The sequence below is a fragment of the Salvelinus sp. IW2-2015 genome, linkage group LG8 (genome assembly GCF_002910315.2).
Source record: "Salvelinus sp. IW2-2015 linkage group LG8, ASM291031v2, whole genome shotgun sequence".
Taxonomy (NCBI): Eukaryota; Metazoa; Chordata; class Actinopteri; order Salmoniformes; family Salmonidae; genus Salvelinus; species Salvelinus sp. IW2-2015.
In genome coordinates, this window is record NC_036848.1 from 51,500,395 (window position 1) to 51,524,138 (window position 23,744).

Sequence of the window (23,744 nt, forward strand, 5' to 3'; positions counted from 1 at the left end):
GATTGCCAGACCCAGTGTTGCCAGACCCAGTGGGCAAAATGTGGAAAACAATACTTGAATTGATATCAAACATGAAAAACCAACTCTTTGTATTTGCATCACTCTGCCTGCTGCTTGATCCAAAGAGACTCACAAATTGTATTTTGTGACAAATGGGAAAACTATGTGTGTGTCATGGAATACTCAAACCCAAATGAAACAAAGGGGAGAAAAAATTGTAATGAACGTCAAAACCATAAGTGACTACCTTGAAATGTCAAATCAGAGGAGAAACTTTAGTGACAGAATCCTCTCAATGTCTATATACAGTACATTCGGAAAGTATTCAGACCCCTTAACCTTTTCCTAATTTTGTTACATTACAGCCAATCTACCCACAATACCCCATAATGACAAAGTGAAAACAGGTTTTATTAAAAATAAAAAACTTTTTACATAAGAATTCAGACCCTTTGCTATGAGACTCAACATTGAGGTCAGGTGCATCCTGTTTCCATTGATCATCCTTCAGATGTTTCTACAACTACCTGTGGTAATTTCAATTGATTGGACATGATTTGGAAAGGCACACACCTGTCTATATAAGGTCCCACAGTTGACAGTGCATGTCAGAGCAAAAACCAAGCCATGAGGTCGAAAGAATTGTCCGTAGAGTTACAAGACAGGATTGTGTCGAGGCACAGATCTGGGGAAGGGTAGCAAAACATTTCTGCAACATTGAAGGTCCCCAAGAACACGTTGGCCTCCATCATTCTTAAATGGAAGAAGTTTGGAACGACCAAGACTCGTTCTAGAGCTGTCCTCCAGGCCAAACTGAGCAACTGGGGGTGAAGGGCCATGGTCAGGGAGGTGACCAAGAACCCGATGGTCACTCTGACAGAGCTCAAGACTTCATCTGTGGAGATGGGAGAACTTTCCAGAAAGACAACCATCTCTGCAGCACTCCACCTCCAGGCCTTTATGGTAGTGGCCAGATGGAAGACAATCATCAGTAAACGGCACACGACAGCCTGCTTGGAGTTTGTCAAAAGGCACCTAAAGTCTCTCAGACGATGAAAAACAAGATTATCTGGTCTGATGGGACCTGAATGCCTGGGGGGAACGTAGCCTAGTGGTTAGAGCGTTGGACTAGTAACCGAAAGGTTGCAAGATTGAATCCTCGAGCTGACAAGGTACAAATCTGTTGTTCTGACCCTGAACAAGGCATTTAACCCACTGTTCCTAGGCTACCATTGAAAATAAGAATTTGTTCTTTAACTGACTTGCCTAGTAAAATGAAGGTTAAAAAAAAATACCAAGTGTCACGTCTGGAGGAAACCTGGCACCATCCCTACAGTGAAGCATGGTGGTGGCAACATTATGCTGTGGGGATTTTTTTCAGAGGCAGGGACAGGGAGACTAGTCAGGATCGAGGCAAAGATGAATGGAGCAAAGTACAGAGAGATCCTTTATGAAAACCTGCTCCAGAGCGCTCAGGTCCTCAGACTGGGGGCGAAGGTTCACCTTCCAACAGCACAACGACCCTAAGATCACAGCCAAGACAATGCCGGAGTGGCTTCAGAACAATTCTCTTAATGTCCTTGAGTGGGCCAGCCAGCTCGGATTTGAACCTGGTCTAACATCTCTGGAGTGACCTGAAAATAGCTGTGCAGCAAAGCACCCCATCCAACCTAACAGAGCTAGAGAGGATCTGAAGAGAATATTAGGCTTTTAGATTTGTGTGTATTCTGTAGTTGTTGGGGAACTGTTAGATTACTTGTTAGATGCTACTGCACTGTCGGGAACCAGAAGCACAAGCATTTCGCTACACTTGCATTAACATCTGCTGACCATGTGTATGTGACATATACAATTTGATTTGATTTGAAACCTGGGAGAAACTCCCCAATTACAGGTGTACTGTAATTTGCTTGTAGCGTCATACCCAAGAAGACTGTGCTTCAACAAAGTACTGAGTAAAGGGTCTCAATACTTATGTAAATGTGATATTTCAGTGTTTTTATTTTTGCTTTGTCATTATTGGTTATTTTGTGTAGATTGATAACAATTTAATAAATTTTAGAATAAGGCTGTAACCTAACAAATTGTGGAAAAAGTCAAGGGGTCTGAATACTTTCCGAAGGCACTATATATAAACTCCATACTACGTTTCATGTTTTGTGTTAGACTGCATTCTCTGAAATGATCCAGTCTGTTTAGACTTTGTTTGCAGTTGACATTTCTTGATGACAGTCTTGCTTTGTGTCCAAGCCTCCTAGATTGAAAACAGTGTTTATTGTGTCAGTCATTGACATTTCAAAACCATCCCTGATGTTTTCAGAGAGACAAAATATACTTGGAAGTGCTCACTGTCATGACATCTCCCTCTGATATTGTGATTGTTTTCTCACTGTCTGGAGGCTGAAAAGATTTGGCATGGGTCCCCAGATCCTCAAAAGGTTTTACAGCGGCACCATTGAGAGCATCCTGACGGGTTGCATCACTGCCTGGTATGGCAACTGCTCTGCCTCCGACCGCAAGGCACTACAGAGGGTAGTTCGTACAGCCCAGTACATCACCGGGGCCAAGCTTCCTGCCATACAGGACCTCTATACCAGGTGGTGTCACAGGAAGGCCCTAAAAATTGTCAAAGACTCCAGCCACACTAGTCATAGACTGTTCTCTTTGCTACCGCACGGCAAGCGGTACCAGAGCGCCAAGTCTAGGTCCAAGAGGCTTCTAAACAGATTTTACCCCTAAGCCATAAGACTCCTGAACAGCTAATCAAATGGCTACCCAGACTATTTGCATTGCCCCCCCACGCTGCCCTTACTCTCTGTTATTATCTATGCATAGCCACTTTAATAACTCTACCTACATGTGCATAATTACCTCAATTACCTCGACACCGGTGCCCCCCGCACATTAACACGTTGACACTGAACCAGTACACTCTGTATATAGCCCCATTATTGTTATTTACTGCTGTTCTTTAATTATTTGTTATTCTTCTCTCAAACTTTTTAGCGATTTTCTTAAAACTGCATTGTTGGTTTAGGGCTTGTAAGTAAGCATTTCACTGTAAGGTCTACACCTGTTGTAATAACATTTGATTTGATTTGATTAGATTTTGTGGGTTTTCATGCTGACTTTGATACAACATTGCTCAGATCGAAACAAATATCTGCTTCAGACATTTTAGTCAGCTTTATAAAATAGTTGGTTCTATTAGTTTTAACATGATCATTTTAGATATACATGGTAGGAAGACCTAGTTGTACTTGTGGCTTCCTATACATATATTCACAGCTCATAAATAAGAAATTAAATAATTACTCTTAATTGCTAATAACTATAAAGTATGGTCCTTCCTTCCTGGATTTATACACTCTAACCTTGTGTCCTGACTTCCATATTGTTGCTACGCTACCATTTAATGTGAAAAAAAGTGTKAAATAAGACCATGTTATATGTTAACCTTAACTACGAGTTGAGTGTTTGAAAGCTTTTAGTGCTTTGAATTAGATGGAGATGGGATGGGAGAAGAGATTGGACACACTGGGGATTAGAAACTGAATGTGAGAGAGTGGCTCTGACAGGAATTCTCAAGGTAACAACAGTGGGAGATCAAAATGAAGGAATGCAAAGTTATTAAGATGGGCTGATGCAGACTCCGGTCACTTTATTAGGTCTGGTTAACAGCTGACAAGTGTTACAAAACCTTCTTCATATATGTGCCAAAATGACTGAAGAAGAGATGATGTATACATTTGGTTATGTCATACCAGTAGTTGGTTTTCTTTGTATTGTTCAGTTGGCAATCATTCATAGTCCACCGGAAGTATACCGCCCAAACATATACGTGTGGTTGTCCCCATGCGTGTGCATGAAGGAAAGCCGTGAGGCGAGTGTGAAATTGCTTTTGCCTAGCTACTGCACCCACTTAAGGTCCGGTTTCTGAAGCAATCATCTGTAATTATGGCACTGCCCCTGTTTCAAGTGGTTAGTTTTGTCTGCCAGCTGCCTACGATTGAGTACATTACAGATGTAAGATCTTAATTTGAGCCAGTTCGCTACAGCAGGAAAATACTCCTGCAGCAACAGGAAATATGAATTGTTATGTGGATTATAGCTAATTGTAAAAAAGTGTAGGGGTTGATACCTTTTCCGTTAGGGCAAATCAAGTCTGCAATTTRTAGAAGCCTTTTTAATGCTGGACWGCACWAAAAGTTTGGATTTCTTAGCAAAAAAAAGAGTGATCAAATTAAGATCCTACATCTGTAGGTGAMGTTTTCCCAATGARAAGAGACGGATAGCGTTCGGTCCCCATCTCCTTCCACTCACTTCTCCGGTGATAAATCTCTATCCCAATCGTTTGGTTTTATCCCTCTTATACAAGCTTTTTAATAGACCGACACCAACCAAGTTGTCCTGATGACTGAATGACAAGCTCTCCATTACAAGAGGATGGTTTGACTGGATATGGTTTGATTTGAAGCTGGATGAAGCTCAAACGTTGCACCATAATGATGCCTGTTGTGATGTGAATACCTGCTGTTTGTGTTGGGAGTTGAGCCAAGAAAGTTTGAGATTCTATAATTTCCCCAAGCAGACACCTATCGTCTCACAGCAGATCTACAAAGTGTCACCCAATGGGAGTGCTCTACATAATTAGACATGAAACAGAACGTTTCCTGACTTTGTTGTCAGTAAGTCTTGACTGGATTAAAGGTTGTGAATAAAGGACTTAAATCCATCCATCTTTGATTGGCATTACTATCGATATATATATATTTACACAACGTGTYGGTCTAATCCTGAATGCATTCTAGCCGGTGTCAATTACACAAGTTACCACCGGCTAAATCCATGACATTAAAATGCCTATTTACTCTGTTCCGTCTGACTGCGCAATCCAATATCTCATTAGCCCAGCCAGGCAATTTATGAATTTGATCTCCATTATAAAAAGCATCTAGACATTATGTCAAAGTTCTTGTAGACTAACATTAAGTTTTCAACAGCGGAGATTTATATAAATATTACTGTCTGTCTCTCCGACATTTTCCACATTGTTTCAATATTCAAATTCGATCTCCAGTTGTCCCATAGTAATGAACGTGTCGGAGGTCGGGATGAGACAGACAGATAGGCAGCTTTTCTCCATCATGTTTATGTATATATACAAAGAACTGTCGATAGAAAACAAGTCAAATGAAACAAAGCGCAGCTAGTTTTCCAGCTTCAGTTTTGAAGTGATTTTGTTAGCTGTGTTGTTGGCTAGCTCTTGAACAACAGTGTCCTGATGAGAGGACATTTTCTATGCCAGGTGAAATCTGCATCATTAGCTCATTGTTATGGATGTATACAAATAAATGTCYCTAGAAAACAAATTAAGCAAATGCAGCTACTTCATTTTTATTCTGGCTGCACTGTTTGATGTGACTGTAAGTTAGCCATAGTTGGCTAGCTAGRAAGCAAGAGATAAGAATATTGCCAGRCAATATGGCAATGGAACCGATAGAACAAACGACCAGCCGGCTTGGGTAGCAACCCGAGATTTGTGTTGGGACTATATCTTGTGGAAGGATGAAATAGTATGAATAAATTCATCAAAATAACGTTTTTAATGAAAATATGTAAATCATTATTTGAATATGTTGGTAACCKATTGTATAAAAGTGATAATGCCCTCGAAGCCGGTGTTTGGACCTCGAAGAAAGGGTTTGGACTTTGTCTCGGGCCTAACAACCTCCGTGCCAATATCCTTCAAACACCGGCTTCGAGGGCATTATCACTTACAGTAAATATACACATATGAAGAGTTTATATCCAAAATGCTATATCCCTACATTTTTCACATTTGTGTTTTTTCATCAGAAATGGTTGATTATGAGTTATGGGTGTGTTAAATATGACTATCCTCTGATTTTTTATTCATAGATTCTGGATGTGTAAGAACTTTTTTGTTGTTGTTGCAAAACACCAAGTATCCATTGTTTAGCTGGAATGGAATGTTGGTACTCCGTATATTTGACTGTGATATGTGGTTCTCACCTAGCTATCTTAAGATGAATCGCTCTGGGTTGACCCTTGTATTTATCTTTATGTACACTCACAAGACTCTACACACTCACGCACACTGATACTCCAACACACGCACGCACACACACACACACACACTTAATTTGCATCCACACACATAACATGCACAAACATTTATACTGACAGGGGTGGGAAAACCCCTGTCTTGAGGGCCACATCGGGATTTTGAAATTCAACGGAGGGCCGCATATTTTAGGGGACAAATTGTTTGTTAAAATCAATTTGCGAGGGCCTCCCGAGTGGCGCAGCGGTCTAAGGCCCTGCATCGCAGTGCTTGAGGTGTCACTACAGACCCGGGTTTTATCCCAGGCTGTGTCACAACTGGCCGTGAATGGGAGACCCATGAGGCGGCGCACAATTGGCCCAGCGTTGTCTGGGTTAGGAGAGGATTTGGCAYGCCGAGATTTCCTTGTCACATCGTGCTCTAGCAACTCCTGTGGCGGGCCAGGGGCATGCGCTGACACTGTCGCCAGGTGTTCAGTGTTTCCTCTGACASATTGGTGAGGCTGGCCTCTGGGTTAAGCGGGCATTGTGTCAAGAAGCAGTGCAGCTTGGCTGGGTCGTGTTTCGGAGGATGTACGGCTCTCGAACTTCGCCTCTCCCGAGTCCGTACGGGAGTTGCAGCGATGGGACAAGATTGTAACTACCAATTGGATACCACAAAATTGGGGAGAAAAATGTGGTAAAAAGTAAAAAATGTCTCGTAGGCCGGATTGCAGTGCCCGGCGGGCAGTAATTTCCACCCCCCTCCCCCTTACACAAGCACACATACAGCCATATACTGTTGAAGTTGGAAGTTTACATGCACTTKGGTTGGAGTCATTAAAACTCGTTTTTCAAACACTCCACAAATTTCTTGTTAACAAACTARAGTTTTGGCAAGTAGGTTAGGACATCTACTTTGTGCATGACACAAGTCATTTTCCCAACAATTGTTAACAGACAAATGATATTACTTATAATTCACTGTATCACAATTCCAGTGGGTCAGATGTTTACATACACTAAGTTTACTGTGCCTTTAAACAGCTTGGAAAATTCCAGAAAATGATGTCATGGCTTTAGAGGCTTCTGATAGGCTAATTCACATCATTTGAGTGAATTGGAYGTGTACCTGTGGATGTATTTCAAGGCCTACCTTCAAACTCAGTGCCTCCTCAGAAAATAAATTGTAGACCTCCACAAGTCTGGTTCATCCTTGGGAGSAATTTCCAAATGCCTGAAGGTACCACGTTCATCTGTACAAACAATAGTACGCAAGTATAAACACCATGGGACCACGCAGCCGTCATACCGCTCAGGAAGGAGATGCGTTCTGTCTCCTAGAGATGAACGTACTTTGGTGCGAAAAGTGCAAATCAATCCCAGATCAACAGCAAAGGACCTTGTGAAGATGCTGNCAACAGCAAAGGACCTTGTGAAGATGCTGAGGGAAACAGGTACAAAAGTATCTATATCCACAGTAAAACGAGTCCAATATCAACATAACCTGAAAAGCCGCTCAGCAAGGAAGAAGCCACTGCTCCAAAACCCGCATAAAAAAGCCAGACTGCAGTTTGCAACTGCACATGGGGATAAAGAGCGTACTTTTTGTAGAAATGTCCTCTGGTTTGATGAAACAAAAATAGAACTGTTTGGCCATAATGACCATTGTTATGTTTGGAGGAAGGGGGATGCTTGCAAGCCGAAGAACACCATCCCAACCGTGAAGCACAGGGGTGGCAGCATGTTGTGGGGGTGCTTTGCTACAGGAGGCACTGGTGCACTTCACAAAATAGATACCATTATGAGGATGGAAAATGATGTGGACATCAGTCAGGAAGTTAAAGCTTGGTCGCAAATCTGTCCTCCAAATGGACAATGACCCCAAGCATACTTCCAAAATTGTGGCAAAATTGCTTAAGGACAACAAAGTCAAGGTGTTGGAGTGGCCATCACAAAGCCCTGACCTCAATCCTATAGACAATTTGTGGGCAGAACTGAAAAGGCGTGTGCGAGCAAGGAGGCCTACAAACCTGACTCAGTTACAGCAGCTCTGTCAGCAGGAATGGGCCAAAATTCAACCAACTTATTGTGGAAAGTTTGTGGGAGGCTACCCGAAATGTTTGACCCAAGTTAAGCAATTTAAAGGCAATGCTACCAAATACTAATTGAGTGTATGTTAACTTCTGACCCACTGGGAATGTGATGAAAGAAATTAAAGCTGAKATAAAACATTCTCACTACTATTATTCTGACKTTTRACATTCTTAAAATAAAGTGGTGATCCTAACTGACCTAAGACATGGAATTTTTCCTAGGATTAAATGTCAGGAATTGTGAAAAACTMAGTTTAAATGTYTTTGGCTAAGGTGTATGTAAACTTCCGACTTCAACTGTACATTGCTGCTACTCTGTTTACCACACAGTATATRCTGTTGCCTAGTCACCTTAGCCCTATACATATCTATCACTATTACTCCAGTATCGCTGTAGATTATAAATATGGAGTTGGAAATMACCCTGTATATAGCTTCTTACTTCTCGTGTTCTTCCTATTTCTTTATTTCTTGTGTTTTTGTTCTACCTTATGTTATTTTTAGTGCTACATTGATATTGATTACTGCATTGTTGGGTTTAGAGCTTGCAAGAAAGGCATTTCACTGTACTTGTGTACGTGACATTAAAWCTTGAAAGTAAGACCATCTGCTAAATGACTAAAATGTCAAATGTAAATGTTTTACATACAGATCTCATATTGATGCATTACATTTTTTGTGTGACTATTTTTTTAAATGTTGAAGTATCATTTGTACAGTTCTTTATAAAAAAAGGTTTTATTTTGTTACATTTGACTGTAAAACACAGCAGCGCTATTTATCCCTCTGAGAGTAAGGTGGATATATGGCGTTTTGCAAAAAAATATGATCTGAAATGAAACCATCAAGTGATATATTWAAAAAAATACATGTCTGTCATTGAACACCATGCCATAACTAGATAGTGAAAAAACAAACCAATCTCTTTCATATTTTCTTTAAAGAAAAGCTCAATTACCAACATTTCTGAAAATGGATATACAGTGCTTTTGGAAAGTATTCAGACCCCTTGATTTTTTCCACATTTTGTTAGGTTACATCCTTGTTCTAAAATGGATTAAATCGTCCTGTCCCCCCATCAATCTACACACAATAACCCATAATGACAAAGGAAAAACAGGTTTTTATAAATGTTTGCTAATTTATTAAAAATAAACAACTGAAATATCACATTTACATAAGTATTCAGACCCTTTACTCAGTACTTTGTTGAAATGCCTTTGGCAGCATTACAGCCTTGAGTCTTCTTGGGTATGACACTACAAGCTTGGCACACCTGTATTTGGGGAGTTTCTCCCATTCTTCACTGCAGATCCTCTTAAGCTCTGTCAGGTTGGATGGGGAGCGTTGCTACACAGCTATTTTGAGGTCTCTCCAGAGATATTCAATCGGTTAAAATCCGGGCTCTGGCTGGGCCACTCAACMACATTCGGAGACTTGTCCCGAAGCCACTCGTGCATTATCTTGGCTGTGTGCTTAGGGTCATTGTCCTGTTGGCACTGTATAGTGTTTTGGAAATAAACTCTTCATATGTACTTAATAGGAACATAAAACGTTTGTCAGTAGGAGCTTACATAATGTGACATTGTATTGGAGAATCACCCACAAACTCACTTTTCTTTTGAGTCAAATTATTGATACAGTAACAGTCAAAAATGTGAACACACCTACTCATTCAAGGGTATTTCTTTATTTTTACTATTTTCTACAGGTATATCTCACTGGTCATCCCCAAAGCCAACACCTCTTTTGGCCTCCTTTCCTTCCTGTTCTCTGCTGCCAATGACTGGAACGAATTGCAAAAATCGCTGAAACTGGAGACTTATATTTCACTCACTAACTTTAAACATCAGCTATCTGAGCAGCTAAACGATCCCTGCAGCTGTACARAGCCCATCTGTAAATAGCCCACCCAATCTACCTACCTCATCACCATATTGTTTTTATTTACTTTTCTGCTCTTTTGCACACCAGTATTTCTACTTGCACATCACCATCTGCTCATCTATCACTCCAGTGTTAATTTGCTAAATTGTAATTACTTCGCTACTATGGCCTATTTATTGCCTTACCTCCTTACCGCCATTTGCACACACTGTATATAGACTTTCTTTTTTTCTATTGTGTTATTGACTGTATGCTTGTTTATTCCATGTGTAACTCTGTGTTGTTGTTTGTGTCGCACTGCTTTGCTTTATCTTGGCRAGGTCYCAGTTGTAAATAAGAACTTGTTCTCAACTAGCTTAACTGGTTAAATAAAGGTGAAATAAAAATKTATATAATTAAACATTGTATAATAATAGTGAGACATCAAAACTARGAAATAACACATATGGAATCATGTAGTAACCAATATTTTGATTTGTTTAACACTTTCTTTGGTTACTACATGATTGCATATGTGTTATTTCATAGTTTAGAAAAACCCTTGAATGAGTAGGTGTGTCCAAACTTTTGTTTGCAGTAACTTTTTTGTTATCCCAAACGGACATGGCAGTTTCAGTATTAAGGATTCCGACTAACATATCGCCTAAAATTGTCTTGAATGATCTCTCCCATCTTTCACAAAATCAGGTTTTAGAGCAAAGGGGAAATCATTTCAGGTCAACAAGGTCAAGATTGAAGCGACTGCAGTGCCTTTCAGTCATGGCAAATGTAGCCAATCTACCTTCATGTTCTTGGAAAACTGACAGACCGAAATCTACAAACTATGGTTTTAAAAAAACATCTCAAAACCTAATGAATATAATTAAAGTGCTCTTGAATTTAACTAATTCTAGTTCCATTTGACTAAACAGCAAATCCAATAACCTCTGCATCTTTGTTCTTGCCACGGCGCTAGCTCTCTCGACTCAACAAAACAACTCATTACCATGCCCTTGATTGGAGTCAGTGTGCTGGAGGCTGGGGTGGGGTTGGGCGCCCCTCAGGGTCCCCGGGACAAGGACTAAGAGGCAATGATATGGGCCAGATGTGTTGGAGCTGCTAATAAAGAACTGTAGTGCTGTTGTATGACCAATTATTACTATTATTGTTACAAATTATTGCTATTGTTTTTGTCTTTGTTTTTCTCAGTGTTTGTTTTTATTTGTCTATTTTGAATTTTTATTTTATGATATCTTGGTATGATGCCTTGGTGGGGAGGGAGGAAGGGATGGAAGGGGTGTTTGGGAACGAGGGACAGAAGCGGTGGGGTGGGTGGGGTTTTAAAGGACTGGGTGTGTTGTACTGTTTCAATGTCTCTGTTCCAATGTTTGAAAATCTACAAATTAAAAAAGGAGAAAAAAAGGAAAGCCTCTAAAGTAACCTTTACAAGTAAACAGACACTTAAGCAGAAGTTCTACACTAAACCCACTTTCCCATTTATGTATGTCAAGTATGTTATTTGGAAACAGTGATGTCTAAGTGCTGGTTAATATGCATACTCTGAATGAATCAGGCAATCCCATAAAATAAACTTAGTTGTTTTCAACACACACGTGTTCTGAGGTAACCTAATACCAAGGTATTGTGGGTTAAACTATGCCTACCTTGTTCTGGTCATTGACAGTCAACTCATCCAGATATTGCTTGAAGGGGTTTGGATGAAACGCTTCATCATYATTTTCCTCTGTCAATCTTGGGATAATATTGGCAGGTCGAATTACGCCAGGCTTGGTCTGTAAGGTTTAAAAATATATCTKGATTAATTTGCTTTTGTAGATAACGAAAACATAAGATCACGGTAAATATACACTTAATAAAGAAATAGCAAAGCATATGTGATGGCCATTCATTGGCATAACATAGTTTAAACAGATTTGACATATTTGCAATAGAATAAATACCTTATAGGTGTCTGCCAGTTTTCTCTCAACAGACGGTTGTAGGTTGAAGGTTGCCTGTAAAAAATAAAATATCAGCACATACTGTATATAATGTTGATGGATTTTGGATTTTTCCTACAAACGTAGGATCTTAATTTGACCCAGTTTGCTACAGCCAAAAAATGATCATGTAAGAACAGGTGAATTATAATATTGATTATAATTAAATMGACATTTTAGTATGGGTTAATACATTTTTCGTAAAGGGAAAATCAAGTCTASAATTTCAAAATGGAAATAAACTTCAGAAGCCTTTTTAAACCTTAAATACACTACAAGCTTTACATGTCCTGTTATCCTGCAACAGGATGATCAAATTAAGATCCCACATACAGTATGTAATCATCCAAGTGTCAACTTGCTGCACAAAGAACTAGTCTTCCTTTGATTAGAAAGAGTCTTTCTTTGGCTTCGATGACAATGGACTCTCAGACGTCTGCAAACTACTGAAGACAGAATCTTGAAAAGAACGATGTGTCTCTTGATGTACAATTCGTAAAGTTCAGTGAATATAAATGCAACTTAATGAAACATTCATGACTGGTTTTGTTTTGAATCCTGTCTTATCATGCCGTCTCGTTCCCCAGACAAAGCTGTCATGTTGTTTGCATGCTGAGATACTTCAAGTTGTTCTTTAAGTTGTTGTACTTATCTACAGTGGGGCAAAAAAGTATTTAGTCAGCCACCAATTGTGCAAGTTCTCCCACTTAAAAAGATGAGAGAGGCCTGTAATTTTCATCATAGGTACACTTCAACTATGACAGACAAAATHAGAAAAAAAAATCCAGAAAATCACATTGTAGGATTTTTAATGAATTTATTTGCAAATTATGGTGGAAAATAAGTATTTGGTCACCTACAAACAAGCAAGATTTCTGGCTCTCACAGACCTGTAACTTCTTCTTTAAGAGGCTCCTCTGTCCTCCACTRGTTACCTGTATTAATGGCACCTGTTTGAACTTGTTATCAGTATAAAAGACACCTGTCCACAACCTCAAACAGTCACACTTCAAACTCCACTATGGCCAAGACCAAAGAGCTGTCAAAGGACACCAGAAACACAAAATTGTAGACCTGCACCAGGCTGGGAAGACTGAATCTGCAATAGGTAAGCAGCTTGGTTTGAAGCTGTCTCTTATACACATCTAGATGTGTATAAGAGACAGGCCCAGCAACAGCCCCAAAACATCACTGCTCTAGAGGAGATCTGCATGGAGGAATGGGCCAAAATACCAGCAACAGTGTGTGAAAACCTTGTGAAGACTTACAGAAAACGCTTGACCTCTGTCATTGCCAACAAAGGGTATATAACAAAGTATTGAGATAAACTTTTGTTATTGACCAAATACTTATTTTCCACCATAATTTGCAAATAAATTCATTAAAAATCCTACAATGTGATTTTCTGGATTTTTTTTCTTCTCATTTTGTCTGTCATAGTTGAAGTGTACCTACAGGCCTCTCTCATCTTTTTAAGTGGGAGAACTTGCACAATTGGTGGCTGACTAAATACTTTTTTGCCCCACTGTAAATATTTCCAGATATAGTCTATTAACTATAACATATTACATTTCCAGCTTGAGATCTGAAGACCCATTGAGACTTAGAGGGGTAGAACATCCCCACCGTAATGATATCATGAAAGCCAAAGTCCGCCACAAGTTTTCACTCAGAAAATCCCCTTRTCAAACATACCCACTACTCTAAACAAAAAAATTGTGATGTTCCCTATGCAATGTAACCTGCTTTCATATACAGGGTATCTCTAAATCTCATGAGGACAATCTTTTTCAGGATATTCTATTCATTTATTTTCTTACAAACACATATGAGAAATGAAAACAACACAACAAAGAACACCTCATGGATTGATCAAATAGCACATTGTGTAGTCATTTAATTACAGACACAGTAATTAGTCATCAAAGTTATTGTGCTTTCCAATATAGACATCAGATTCATCTTTTTGTAGAGCCTGAAAATGTTTGTTTTTTTCCTTTAGGGAGCAAGTTTGCATTTCCAGATGCACAATAACAAGCATTCTCATTTATTTTGMAATGTATAGTGGATCTTGCTTCGGGAACAAAACAAACATACATGTGTATACTCACATATTTCGTTTCACGTCCCAATGACCTTGGCAATGAGGTGTACCGCTACATGTGGGAGAAAGCAAACAGAGAAACACAAATAATGAGAACTTTATGAGAAGACTATTCCTGGTAAAGTCAGTTTATCTACTTGCTGGGCTGTTTGTGGTGGTAATTGTATAAGTAGACTGTTATGAGTCTGAATGTCACCTTTATATATCTGGACTGTCTTTTCAATCCACTTTGTGTAACACATTGTGTAGCCCTATGGAAGGGGATATTACCAGCATAATTATCAGCCAGTTAGAGGATCATCTCGTTTCATATGATCAGTATCTGACCACGCACACGCACACGCACATGCACACTCCAACATACAAAGACAGTTGGACTAATGGATGTAGAAAGGGATGTTATGCTACTGTACCTGTATGCAATGTAATGAGATTACTGTACCTGTATGCAATGTAATGAGATTACTGTACCTGTATGCAATGTAATGAGATTACTGTACCTGTATGCAATGTAATGAGATTACTGTACCTGTYTGCATTGTAATGAGATTACTGTACCTGTATGCAATGTAATGAGATTATTTGAGTTTTCACTGAGATTTATAGACATGCATAGTGATACAATATTTTCCGTTGTGCATTAGATTGCCAATATGATAAGAATGGATCACATTATTGATTTCTAATAAGTTATGAGAAACTGAACAAAGTCTGACATAAGAGACGAGCCACCTACGAGACATTTAAACAGACCGCTGACGTAAGAGGGGTAAAGAAATAATTTTGGATAACACATCCACTGAACAGTAAATATGCAATAGCGCAATCAGGGCGTATACACTCTTAAAACCAAGAGAACCACTAACAGTTTTTTACCAGCGTCAGTACGGCGTTTAAATGAAAATGTATTTGTGTGGAGTATGTTTATCTTGTATATATTATACCTTGTAACCATTTGTATRTGTCATGTGTGAATGTTGTTGTTTGTATGTTTACTATATATATCTTTATCTTATCTGACTTGCCACAACTGAAGTTCCTTCTGGGAAAAAAGGTTTTCTATTCTACATATTGCTGTGAGTGCTTCTTACATTGGAAGTTTTCTCAAACCCTTCTCCTGATTTTTTGACATTGCTATTGAGCTGCCCTCCTTTCATTTGTTTGCTGAAGCATGAAGGCCCACCTGAACAGCTTCTTACATACCTTTGGTGCACATTTGTCCATTGATTCCCTGGAGTATGCGAGGGCAGGAGATGCTTGGCGCTGAAAGATGCCAAAAGTAATCATAAAAGAGAACACTTCATTTGATCTCTTCCACTTTGGCTCAAGTGAGTGCAGGTCAATACAAAACTCACCATTGGAATGGGGTCCTCTAACACTTCGTCTATGACAGCGTACAGATCTTCTGACTGCTTTCGCAACTGTGCAGGGGAACACATCTGTAGAGAGAATCAGCAGTTAAATAGACATTCTTGCAGCATATAGGCAAGGCTATAGTAACTTTAATATTCTTAACAATACCTTTATCATCAAGCTAACAGTCCTGCAATATATTTGATTTAATTTATAGAATAGTATAGTATTCTGTAGCAAACTGTAGAATACTATACTACAAAAACTTGGACTATTTTGGGGGTTAGTGGGTTAAAATCTTCATAGAAGTCACAGAGGATGTCAAAATGCTGAATTTTGAACTTTAGCAAATCTTTATTTAGATTGAAAATCAGATTTATTGAATGTGGTCCGTGTGGTCTATATTAATTAAAGGTCACTTCATTTCAAAAATAACAGGCTTTTAACATTCAATATTGGTAAATAATTTCTACTTAACATATCCAAGGGATGCATCAAGCTAACAGTCCTGCAATATATGGTTTTAAAATAGAAATTTGCACCTTACTTTTGAACTGACTAAATTGGTTTCCGAACACTTCAGAGAAAGTATTGGACTTTTTTACAGTACAGATGCTCAGCTGCCTCAAAGTCAAGTACATCTACATGGAAACGTGTAAAGAAYAGTTCTGGCAAACAAGCATCTACATTTTTCAAGGTTCATAGAATATATTTACAAAATAATTGCTACAAGTACACAGTGTCTTAGGAATCAGAGGCCACACTGATCTGCACTGTACTCCACTGTACTCCACTGTACTTCACTGTACTCCACTGTACTGTACCTCTGCATGTGTGTCCTCTTTCTTACGTCTGTCCACTGGGTCCTGTGAATCTCCTTCTTTTTCCACTTGATCATCAATTGCCTGTGAAAGCAATATAAATTCAGATGGAAACATCAATGGACACAACGTACAGTACAGTACGTACAGGTGTAGGATCTTAATTTGATCACCCTTTTGTGTGAGTATTTTCCTGATCCGCACATACTGTTTGAAATTCTTTCTTTGTAGTATATGTTCTCTTACTTTGTCACAGAACGAGGAGGACAACTTTCAAGGTTTTACAAACTTTTTTCTTTATTCAATGGAGCATGTTTTAATGAATTTTCTATTGAGTKAACATTTGTAAAGCGATTGAGGGTGTCAGGCATTTAGTAAATGTTCCTGTCTTCCACTTCTATCCTCAGTCTGAAGCATGTAAACCCTGTCACAGGCACAATCAAAGGTAATTCATTTTCTGTATTAACAAAATGAACTCATTCCAATTCTGTTGACTAAATGAGAACTGTAGTGACTCATTAGAATAAGCATTTTATTATTATAGCATGTTATTCCTCCATTTGACTGAATAAACCACCTAATTTCAGTCACTAAAAATACTTTCATTCCTCAACTCGTGGCCCCAAAATCGGACTGTCCTTGCATCCCTAACTCTGTCTATAATTTTGAATGGTTACATTTTCTCCAGCCCTATCTGTCAGCTTTTTAACAAAACAGGGGTGGGGGGGAAGTGTATTGTTTCTACTGCAGATTGATCCACGTCAGGTGTGTCTGTATCAACCATAATTTGGCAGCTGTTTAACTGTAATGTTTCTGGCTGATTGTCAATTAGCAATGAGATAGGGATATTGGGTTTTCAACAGAAACGTCAATAGACTGTGCTTACCTGCTGGTCCAACAGAACGGTGTTTGTGGGAATTGCAGCGAGGGCTTTATAGCTTAACTTGATCTTGTGTGGCTAGAGTTGAGAGGGACGGGCGGAGGGATATGAAAATTACAAAACAAATCTTATTTATAGTGCTATTCCCAGGCTGGGCTTTGCTATAAATGTTCAAAAGGACTCCATTTCTCAATGTAACAACACAATTCTGTTTAGACATAATGCACACGAACCCTACAACATTTTCATGAAAAAAACCTTTGACTAACTGTKTAACTCTGAAAAGCAAATATGACAGTTGGGAACCAAGGACAATATAGTTGCTGTTAGAAGTTGTAAGTTAACAAGATCATTTTTAGCCMAGCGGCATCTTGCCAGATACTCAATCATCCTTACAGTACTCAATGTCGGTCACAGGACATTAATAGTTTCCTTTGTCTTTGTTTACTTGACTCATGCGGGTGGCGTGCGATTGGACTGCATGCCAGCATGCAGAGTAGCTACCTTTCTTTTTGTATCAATGGAGTCTGACATCTCCCTCCATAGGCATGGAGAGGGCGTAGAGCGCAGGGAGAGAGAGGGAGACGGAGTAAGGTCACGGGTCGGGGGCGCCGGAGAAGGGGAGAGGGTGAAGCAGTCGGGTGTAGAGGGGGGAGTGGGGGGCTTAGGTGATGGACATCCAGGGGGTGTGTAGAGGGTGGGAGTGAGGTGGAAAGCTCTGTGAGCTGGGGAGACACCGAGTTGCAGCATCGAGTGTGGAGGTGTTTTCAGGCCGTTCTGTAATGGGGTTGGTGATATTGTATCTGTGTACCTCCGTGCAGAGGAAACTGTGCCACTGGGTGAGTGGGATGAGGCAGAAAGATGGCCCTCTGGGGCACAGAGAGAGCGTGGTTTAGGAGACCTGGAAAGACATGAGTAGGGCAGTGGACTCCAAACTTGGGGTCTTGCYGTCCCCCAGGTGTTAAGGGTCCCCATAGAAATCCCCCGATTGTTAGAGGTTCCCATGGAGGAAACTTCAGGTGTAGACGTATCGAGGGCCTTAAAGGTCTCCTGGTTATTAGCAGGTGCAGAAGACAGAAAGGTGAGCTTTGATCGTAGGTGAGAATTCAGAGCTTGTACAAAGTTCTTGCTAACTGGTTTAGGTTCAGCAGACAGTGAGTCGAGTGTTGAGTTTGATGAGGTGTTTACTGGTCCGGGAGACAGTGAGTCYAGTGTTGAGTTTGATGAGGAGTTTACTAGTCCGGGAGACGGTGAGCTGAGCTTTGAGAAGGATGAGTAAAGAGGTTGACATGCAGAGGTCCCCTGGTTGTGAGCTGGGTTAGGAGACAGACATTTAAGTCTTGAGTGTGACGAATAAAGGGGTTGATTTGAATCGTGGGGCACAGAAGCCCCCTGGTTCTTAACTGGTTTCGGCTCAGGTGACAGTGAGTTAAGTCTTGAGTTAATTGAGTCGTTGAGTGGCTCAGGAAACAGACGCCTGAATCTTGAGTGTGATGAGTACAGAGGTGGACTTGGAACTTTGYTGTAGTCTACTGGTTTGGGGAGGTTCTGAAGAAACGGTTGAGACAACGGTGGGACTGGTGACGCCACAAGGCTTCGATAAGAGGGGGAGGTGACCCTCTCAGAGATAATTCCATTGTTTGATTTCAGTTCATCTGAGTGTCTTAATGGTGGGCTGTGAGGGCCAACCATTCTCCATGAGGTGGAAAGCTCCTTAGACTCTATGGACAGGGGTGCATTGACAGATCTAAGGGACTCTAACACACATCCATCCCTGTGATGGTAACTCTGAGCTGGGCTGTGTATGGAGGCTGAGGACTGGGCCCTGGATGAGAACACCTCCAGCGGAATAGAGGCCACACTGGAGGCTGCAGAGCAGGCATTACAGGAAGTCCCATGGTGAATGGGCCAGCAGGGGGAGTAGGGTCTCTGTAGAGTCAGAGTAGGGGARAGGACTGGCAGGCGGCCCTTTCGGAGGATAGCTGTTAGCAGGGAGAGCCGCGTGGGAGGGGGCCTGTGGCGGGAGCGGGGGGACAGGGGACAGGGGGACGAGGAGGGACTTGCACAACAAGTTGGTGAGAGGCAGGTTGGCGGCATGTGGATTAAACTGGAGCCAGGTTCTAGGGAGTGCCTCTTGACTCGCACAACAGAAGGGGTGAACATGCCAGATCTCACTGAGGAGCACGGGGACACTGCGCGAGACATCTCAGGGGACATTTGCAGTGCAGACCAGCTCCTGTCTTTGTCCCAACTCTCAGAGAGGATGGACTCCTGACTCTGACTCTTRGAAGAAGCAGGAAACAGGTCTGTGGAGTTAGCGGGGCTTAGTCTCTCGTCTGAGTCAGACTCTCTATTTAAAAAGAGATCCAAGCTGACCTCAGCACCCACAGGGGTGTTGTGCCACTGCTGCTGAGAAATGCCCTGGTGTTTGTTAACAGCTGTTTCCATAGTAGCGGGCCCGGATACAAAATGGTGGACTGTATTTTCTGGCTGGGTATTTATAGGCGGAGGGGTCTGGGGTGGGGTTGTGTGATCAGGAGGAGATATCAACTGAGAAGGGAAAAAAACATGGGATAGGAGTGAAAAGGTTCTATGAATATTAATTAACACATTGTTGACTAACGATAACTGAAGACGACTGTCAATGAGGTAGATTTTTTTTATTTGATTTTATTTCAAATTCTGAATTATTGAACCATGATAGATAAACATTTTGCCATTKATTTGCAAAGTAATTAAAGCAGTCTCAGGCAAATATAATTTAGAAAAGGGTAAACCAAACTGGATTTTTACATAATCACTAATACATTGCATATCTGAGACCCAACTTCAAATCAGGATTGTAACCAAAGCTTCATATATCCAATTTGTTTGTCTTTTGCTATACAATTTAAAAATGGAATCTCAGAAGGCATGTTCTCTCATTTAAAAGGTACAAGCAAAGGTCACAACAATTGGAACAGTATAGATTATGGCAAGTAGGGTTGGAACCAAAAATTCCGATCTGCCATTTGTGTGTCATTTTTATTCCTATGTATAGATTTAATCTCAGAAGCTACAGTATGTAATTAGAATGGTCACATATGGAAGGGAGTCAAGCTGTTAGCCTTGACAAAACATTGTTATTCTAAAATATTTTTGCCCAACTTCGATTAAAGTTACTATGTCTAGGCCTCAAGCAGAGAAGGTGCAACATATAGAAAATGAATACAAAGCTTTAAGATTCACTTTGTGATTAATGTTGTTGTTGGTTCTGCTGTAAATGTGAGTATCACATTGAGGTAGTAAGAGTAGAACATAAGCCCATGCACTTACCCGAGTATATGTCTCCTGTTGGACCATGTCCCCTGCTCCACGTTTTTCACAGTCCCTGATATAGATCACCTCTGCCTTGAAAAGCCCTCCGTCCGACATGGTGTCTTCAGTCGCCTTCTGCTTGGGAACTCCTAAATTCTGACAGAGAATTAGGAAACGTTGATGAGCCACTTAGATGAGTTACTGTAACCTGAGCAATCCTGAAGAGAACCTCGACAAGTCCSTGTGTATAACTTCCAGCTCCTTCCAGCACCCCGCGAGAGCGGGATGTGTAATTATGTCTCTCTCCTGGGTTTCCTTTTACCAGAACACATGTCCCACATGAACTGTACACATGCACTACCACATGCCCCACTGGTTGAGTAAGAGCTTAACTGGAACTATTTGTTGTTCATAATTATAGTAAGTAATTTCTCTAGGGGAGAAGYGACACCCGTCATGGATGACTGACTGACTACAGAATCACACAGTATGTTCTCTTCATTTAGAAATCTTTCTTCACTGTCTAAATAAAACGAAACATTCATAAATGTTAGTGTGTTTTCTTCTAGAGATTCACTAGATTCACTAGATGTTAACTAGATGTGTGATACACTGCATTTAAAATGTAATTAGTATGCGGAGAAAGCATCATGTATTCTGTCTTTCTTTCAATTGTACTCCAAATGGATGTTCAAAAAGGTAAAGCTGGACTTCTACAGTAAGAGAAGCTCTTTTAACAACATTTGTTGCATAATCCAAACCATTTGGCATACAGTATGATTGACTAGATTGAGACTAATCCATGATAATAAGAACCTTTCATCCACAATGCCAGTTCATTCTACAAGGCTTAGAAGCTTCGATAGGTTCTAATTGAATTGATGAAATACGGTGTAAGACCACTCTAATGACATTTGACACAAGTAAGCAGTATACATGTTATTATTGGTCCTAATCATGCTAGGTATGGAGAGAATATTAAGGAGAAAATAGCAAAGAACATTGAGATAAGTATCATCTCACCTTTACGTCTCTCAGCTTTTTATCAAATAGAATTTTATTTGTCACATGTGATGAACACAACAGGTGTAGACCTTACCGTGAAATGCTTACTTACAAGCACTTAACAAACAATGCAGTTCAAGAAATAGTTAAGAAAATATTTACTAAATAAACTAAAGTAAAAAATAAAATAAAAYGTAATACAATAAAATAATAATAATAGCGAGGCTATATACATGGGGTACCAGTACCGAGTCAATGTGCGGGGGTACAGGTTAGTCAAGGTAATTTGTACATGTAGGTAGGTGTGAAGTAACTATGCATAGATAATAAACAGCCGAGTAGCAGCAGCGTAAAAATAAAATGGGGGGGGGGGTCAATGTAAATAGTCTGGGTGTCCATTTGATTAACTGTTCAGCAGTCATATGGCTTGGGGGTAGAAGCTGTTATTAAGGAGCCTATTGGAGCTAGACTTGTATCCTGATCTATCCTGATTTGTAGTATATACTGTATACTACTTAACGTTTGCTCACAGAGTGCACCTGCAGTTTTTATTCACCTATGAAATAACCTCCTTGTGACATCTGCTGGTTTTCTGAACAACAGACTCTTAGAGATCCATGTGCATAACTCAGACCTTCATATTCAACAGGAAAGGAAACCGAAGATTGACTTTAAATAAATAACTTGCAGATTTMGTTTCTCCTGTGTTCTGTATGTTACCATGGTAAAGAAAAAAGGCCTGGAGTGTTTGAACTCTTCACATTTGTATCTATGGTAACCTATTGAGCCAGTCTCTCTGGATATTATTCACAACCACACCTCATGTACTACAAGCCTGATGCAATTATGTCCATGTGATAATGCAGTCTTTTTCTACACTACAGAGTCAACAGACTTGCTTCATGGTTGCCTTAACTAAATGGATTCGCTAACTGAGTGCTTGAATTGAAGCGCATTGAAAATCCCATAGGCGTTGTGTGAAATATTCGCTCAATGAAAAACTGATTCCCATATCAACAGTGACTATTTGACAACTAATGTTATATAAACATTATCATTTCCTAATCAGGTGCATTGAAAAACAACAAAAGCTACAGTCAAAGTTTGAGACTGTGGAAATGGACGCAAACATGGATTGGTCAAACATATTTTCTATTTCTTTCTCATCTGATGAGCGTATGACATTTGAAATAGCTGTATCGATGAAGAGATATCATCTCATCCTGTTCAGTTGGTGCGTTGTTAATAATGTTTTGACAGGAATATTATCTGAAATTTAAAAAAATTCATGTATTCATGCATACACTGTAAAAAATTAAATAAAAAATATGTTTATTCAACATACAATTGTAAGGCAACCAGTTGAAAATGCACAATTCTGATGCAGCTGGTTCCCTTACAATTTRATGTTGAATCAACATATMTTTATTTTACAGTGTAAGAATTGAGACCACACAAAAGTGGCTGATTGAAGTTGGTGGCAAGTACCTTATTTGGTTTGCCTGTGAGTAGTCCTGTTTTCGCAGCCTCTGTGAGAGTGATTTTAATTGGCAATGTCTTTAACACCGGCACAAATGTATAAAAAAGAAGCTTGGATGACACTTCTTCTGAGACCTGTAAATAAGAAAGGAACAAATTGTTTGATGGTTACACATGTTCTTATCATCTTATGTCTGTGATCTTCACATTAAAAAACAATTCAAATCACATGATCTGAGTTTGTAATTAAACTACATTGCTGAAGAACTGTCGCACGCTAGTGATACACATATTGTGAATATTTCTACTTATAAAGTATGTATTTCTACCATTTAAAAGGATGTTGCAAGAGAGTAAAGACACCCTGAGATGTGGTTTACCTTCTGCTTGCTTTAGTTATTCTGGTCAGAGTTGCATGAAATAAGCCCAAAGCTGCTCAAGAGAATCATGCAGTGTTTTTCCAAATTCGTTTTGGGATGTAGTACTCAAAATGGAATGTGTCAGAACAGAAGCTCAATTCAGACTACATGAATATGTACACGTAGGAGGGAGAAATGAGTCCGGCCCTGTTCACATTTTAAGAGCTCACAGTTAATGATTGTTGGCTGACTGAGCAGGAGACAAAGAATATAGGCAGACAAGTGCGTTTTTCCCCTCCTCCATTTGGAAAGAAAACATGTTTTGTATTATCAATATTATCTAACTACTTGAAATAAATTAACATACATTCTGTATATACTACTGAAATAAATTAATATACATTCTGTGGGTCTCCCT

The 23,744-nt window shown here is 39.8% G+C and overlaps 1 protein-coding gene across 4 annotated transcripts in view; it reads right to left on the reverse strand.

Annotated features, from left to right (window-relative positions):
- mlip (muscular LMNA-interacting protein) overlaps positions 1 to 23,744 on the reverse strand; it is a 53,902-nt gene that overhangs the window by 5,494 nt on the left and 24,664 nt on the right. For 2 of the 4 annotated variants that reach the window (XM_023993647.2, XM_023993650.2), the window contains exons 2-11: positions 22,977 to 23,102; positions 20,502 to 20,639; positions 17,691 to 19,736; positions 17,193 to 17,264; positions 16,310 to 16,390; positions 15,488 to 15,571; positions 15,336 to 15,395; positions 14,140 to 14,184; positions 11,990 to 12,043; positions 11,693 to 11,821 (exon numbers count right to left, since the gene is read on the reverse strand). In XM_023993647.2, coding sequence (XP_023849415.1) covers positions 11,693 to 11,821; positions 11,990 to 12,043; positions 14,140 to 14,184; positions 15,336 to 15,395; positions 15,488 to 15,571; positions 16,310 to 16,390; positions 17,193 to 17,264; positions 17,691 to 19,736; positions 20,502 to 20,639; positions 22,977 to 23,102 — 2,835 coding nt within the window. Of the gene's footprint in view, positions 1 to 7,490; positions 11,425 to 11,692; positions 11,822 to 11,989; positions 12,044 to 14,139; positions 14,185 to 15,335; positions 15,396 to 15,487; positions 15,572 to 16,309; positions 16,391 to 17,192; positions 17,265 to 17,690; positions 19,737 to 20,501; positions 20,640 to 22,976; positions 23,103 to 23,347; positions 23,443 to 23,744 lie in introns of those variants that run through there. The other 2 variants (XM_023993649.2, XM_023993648.2) reach the window with 2 other exon arrangements.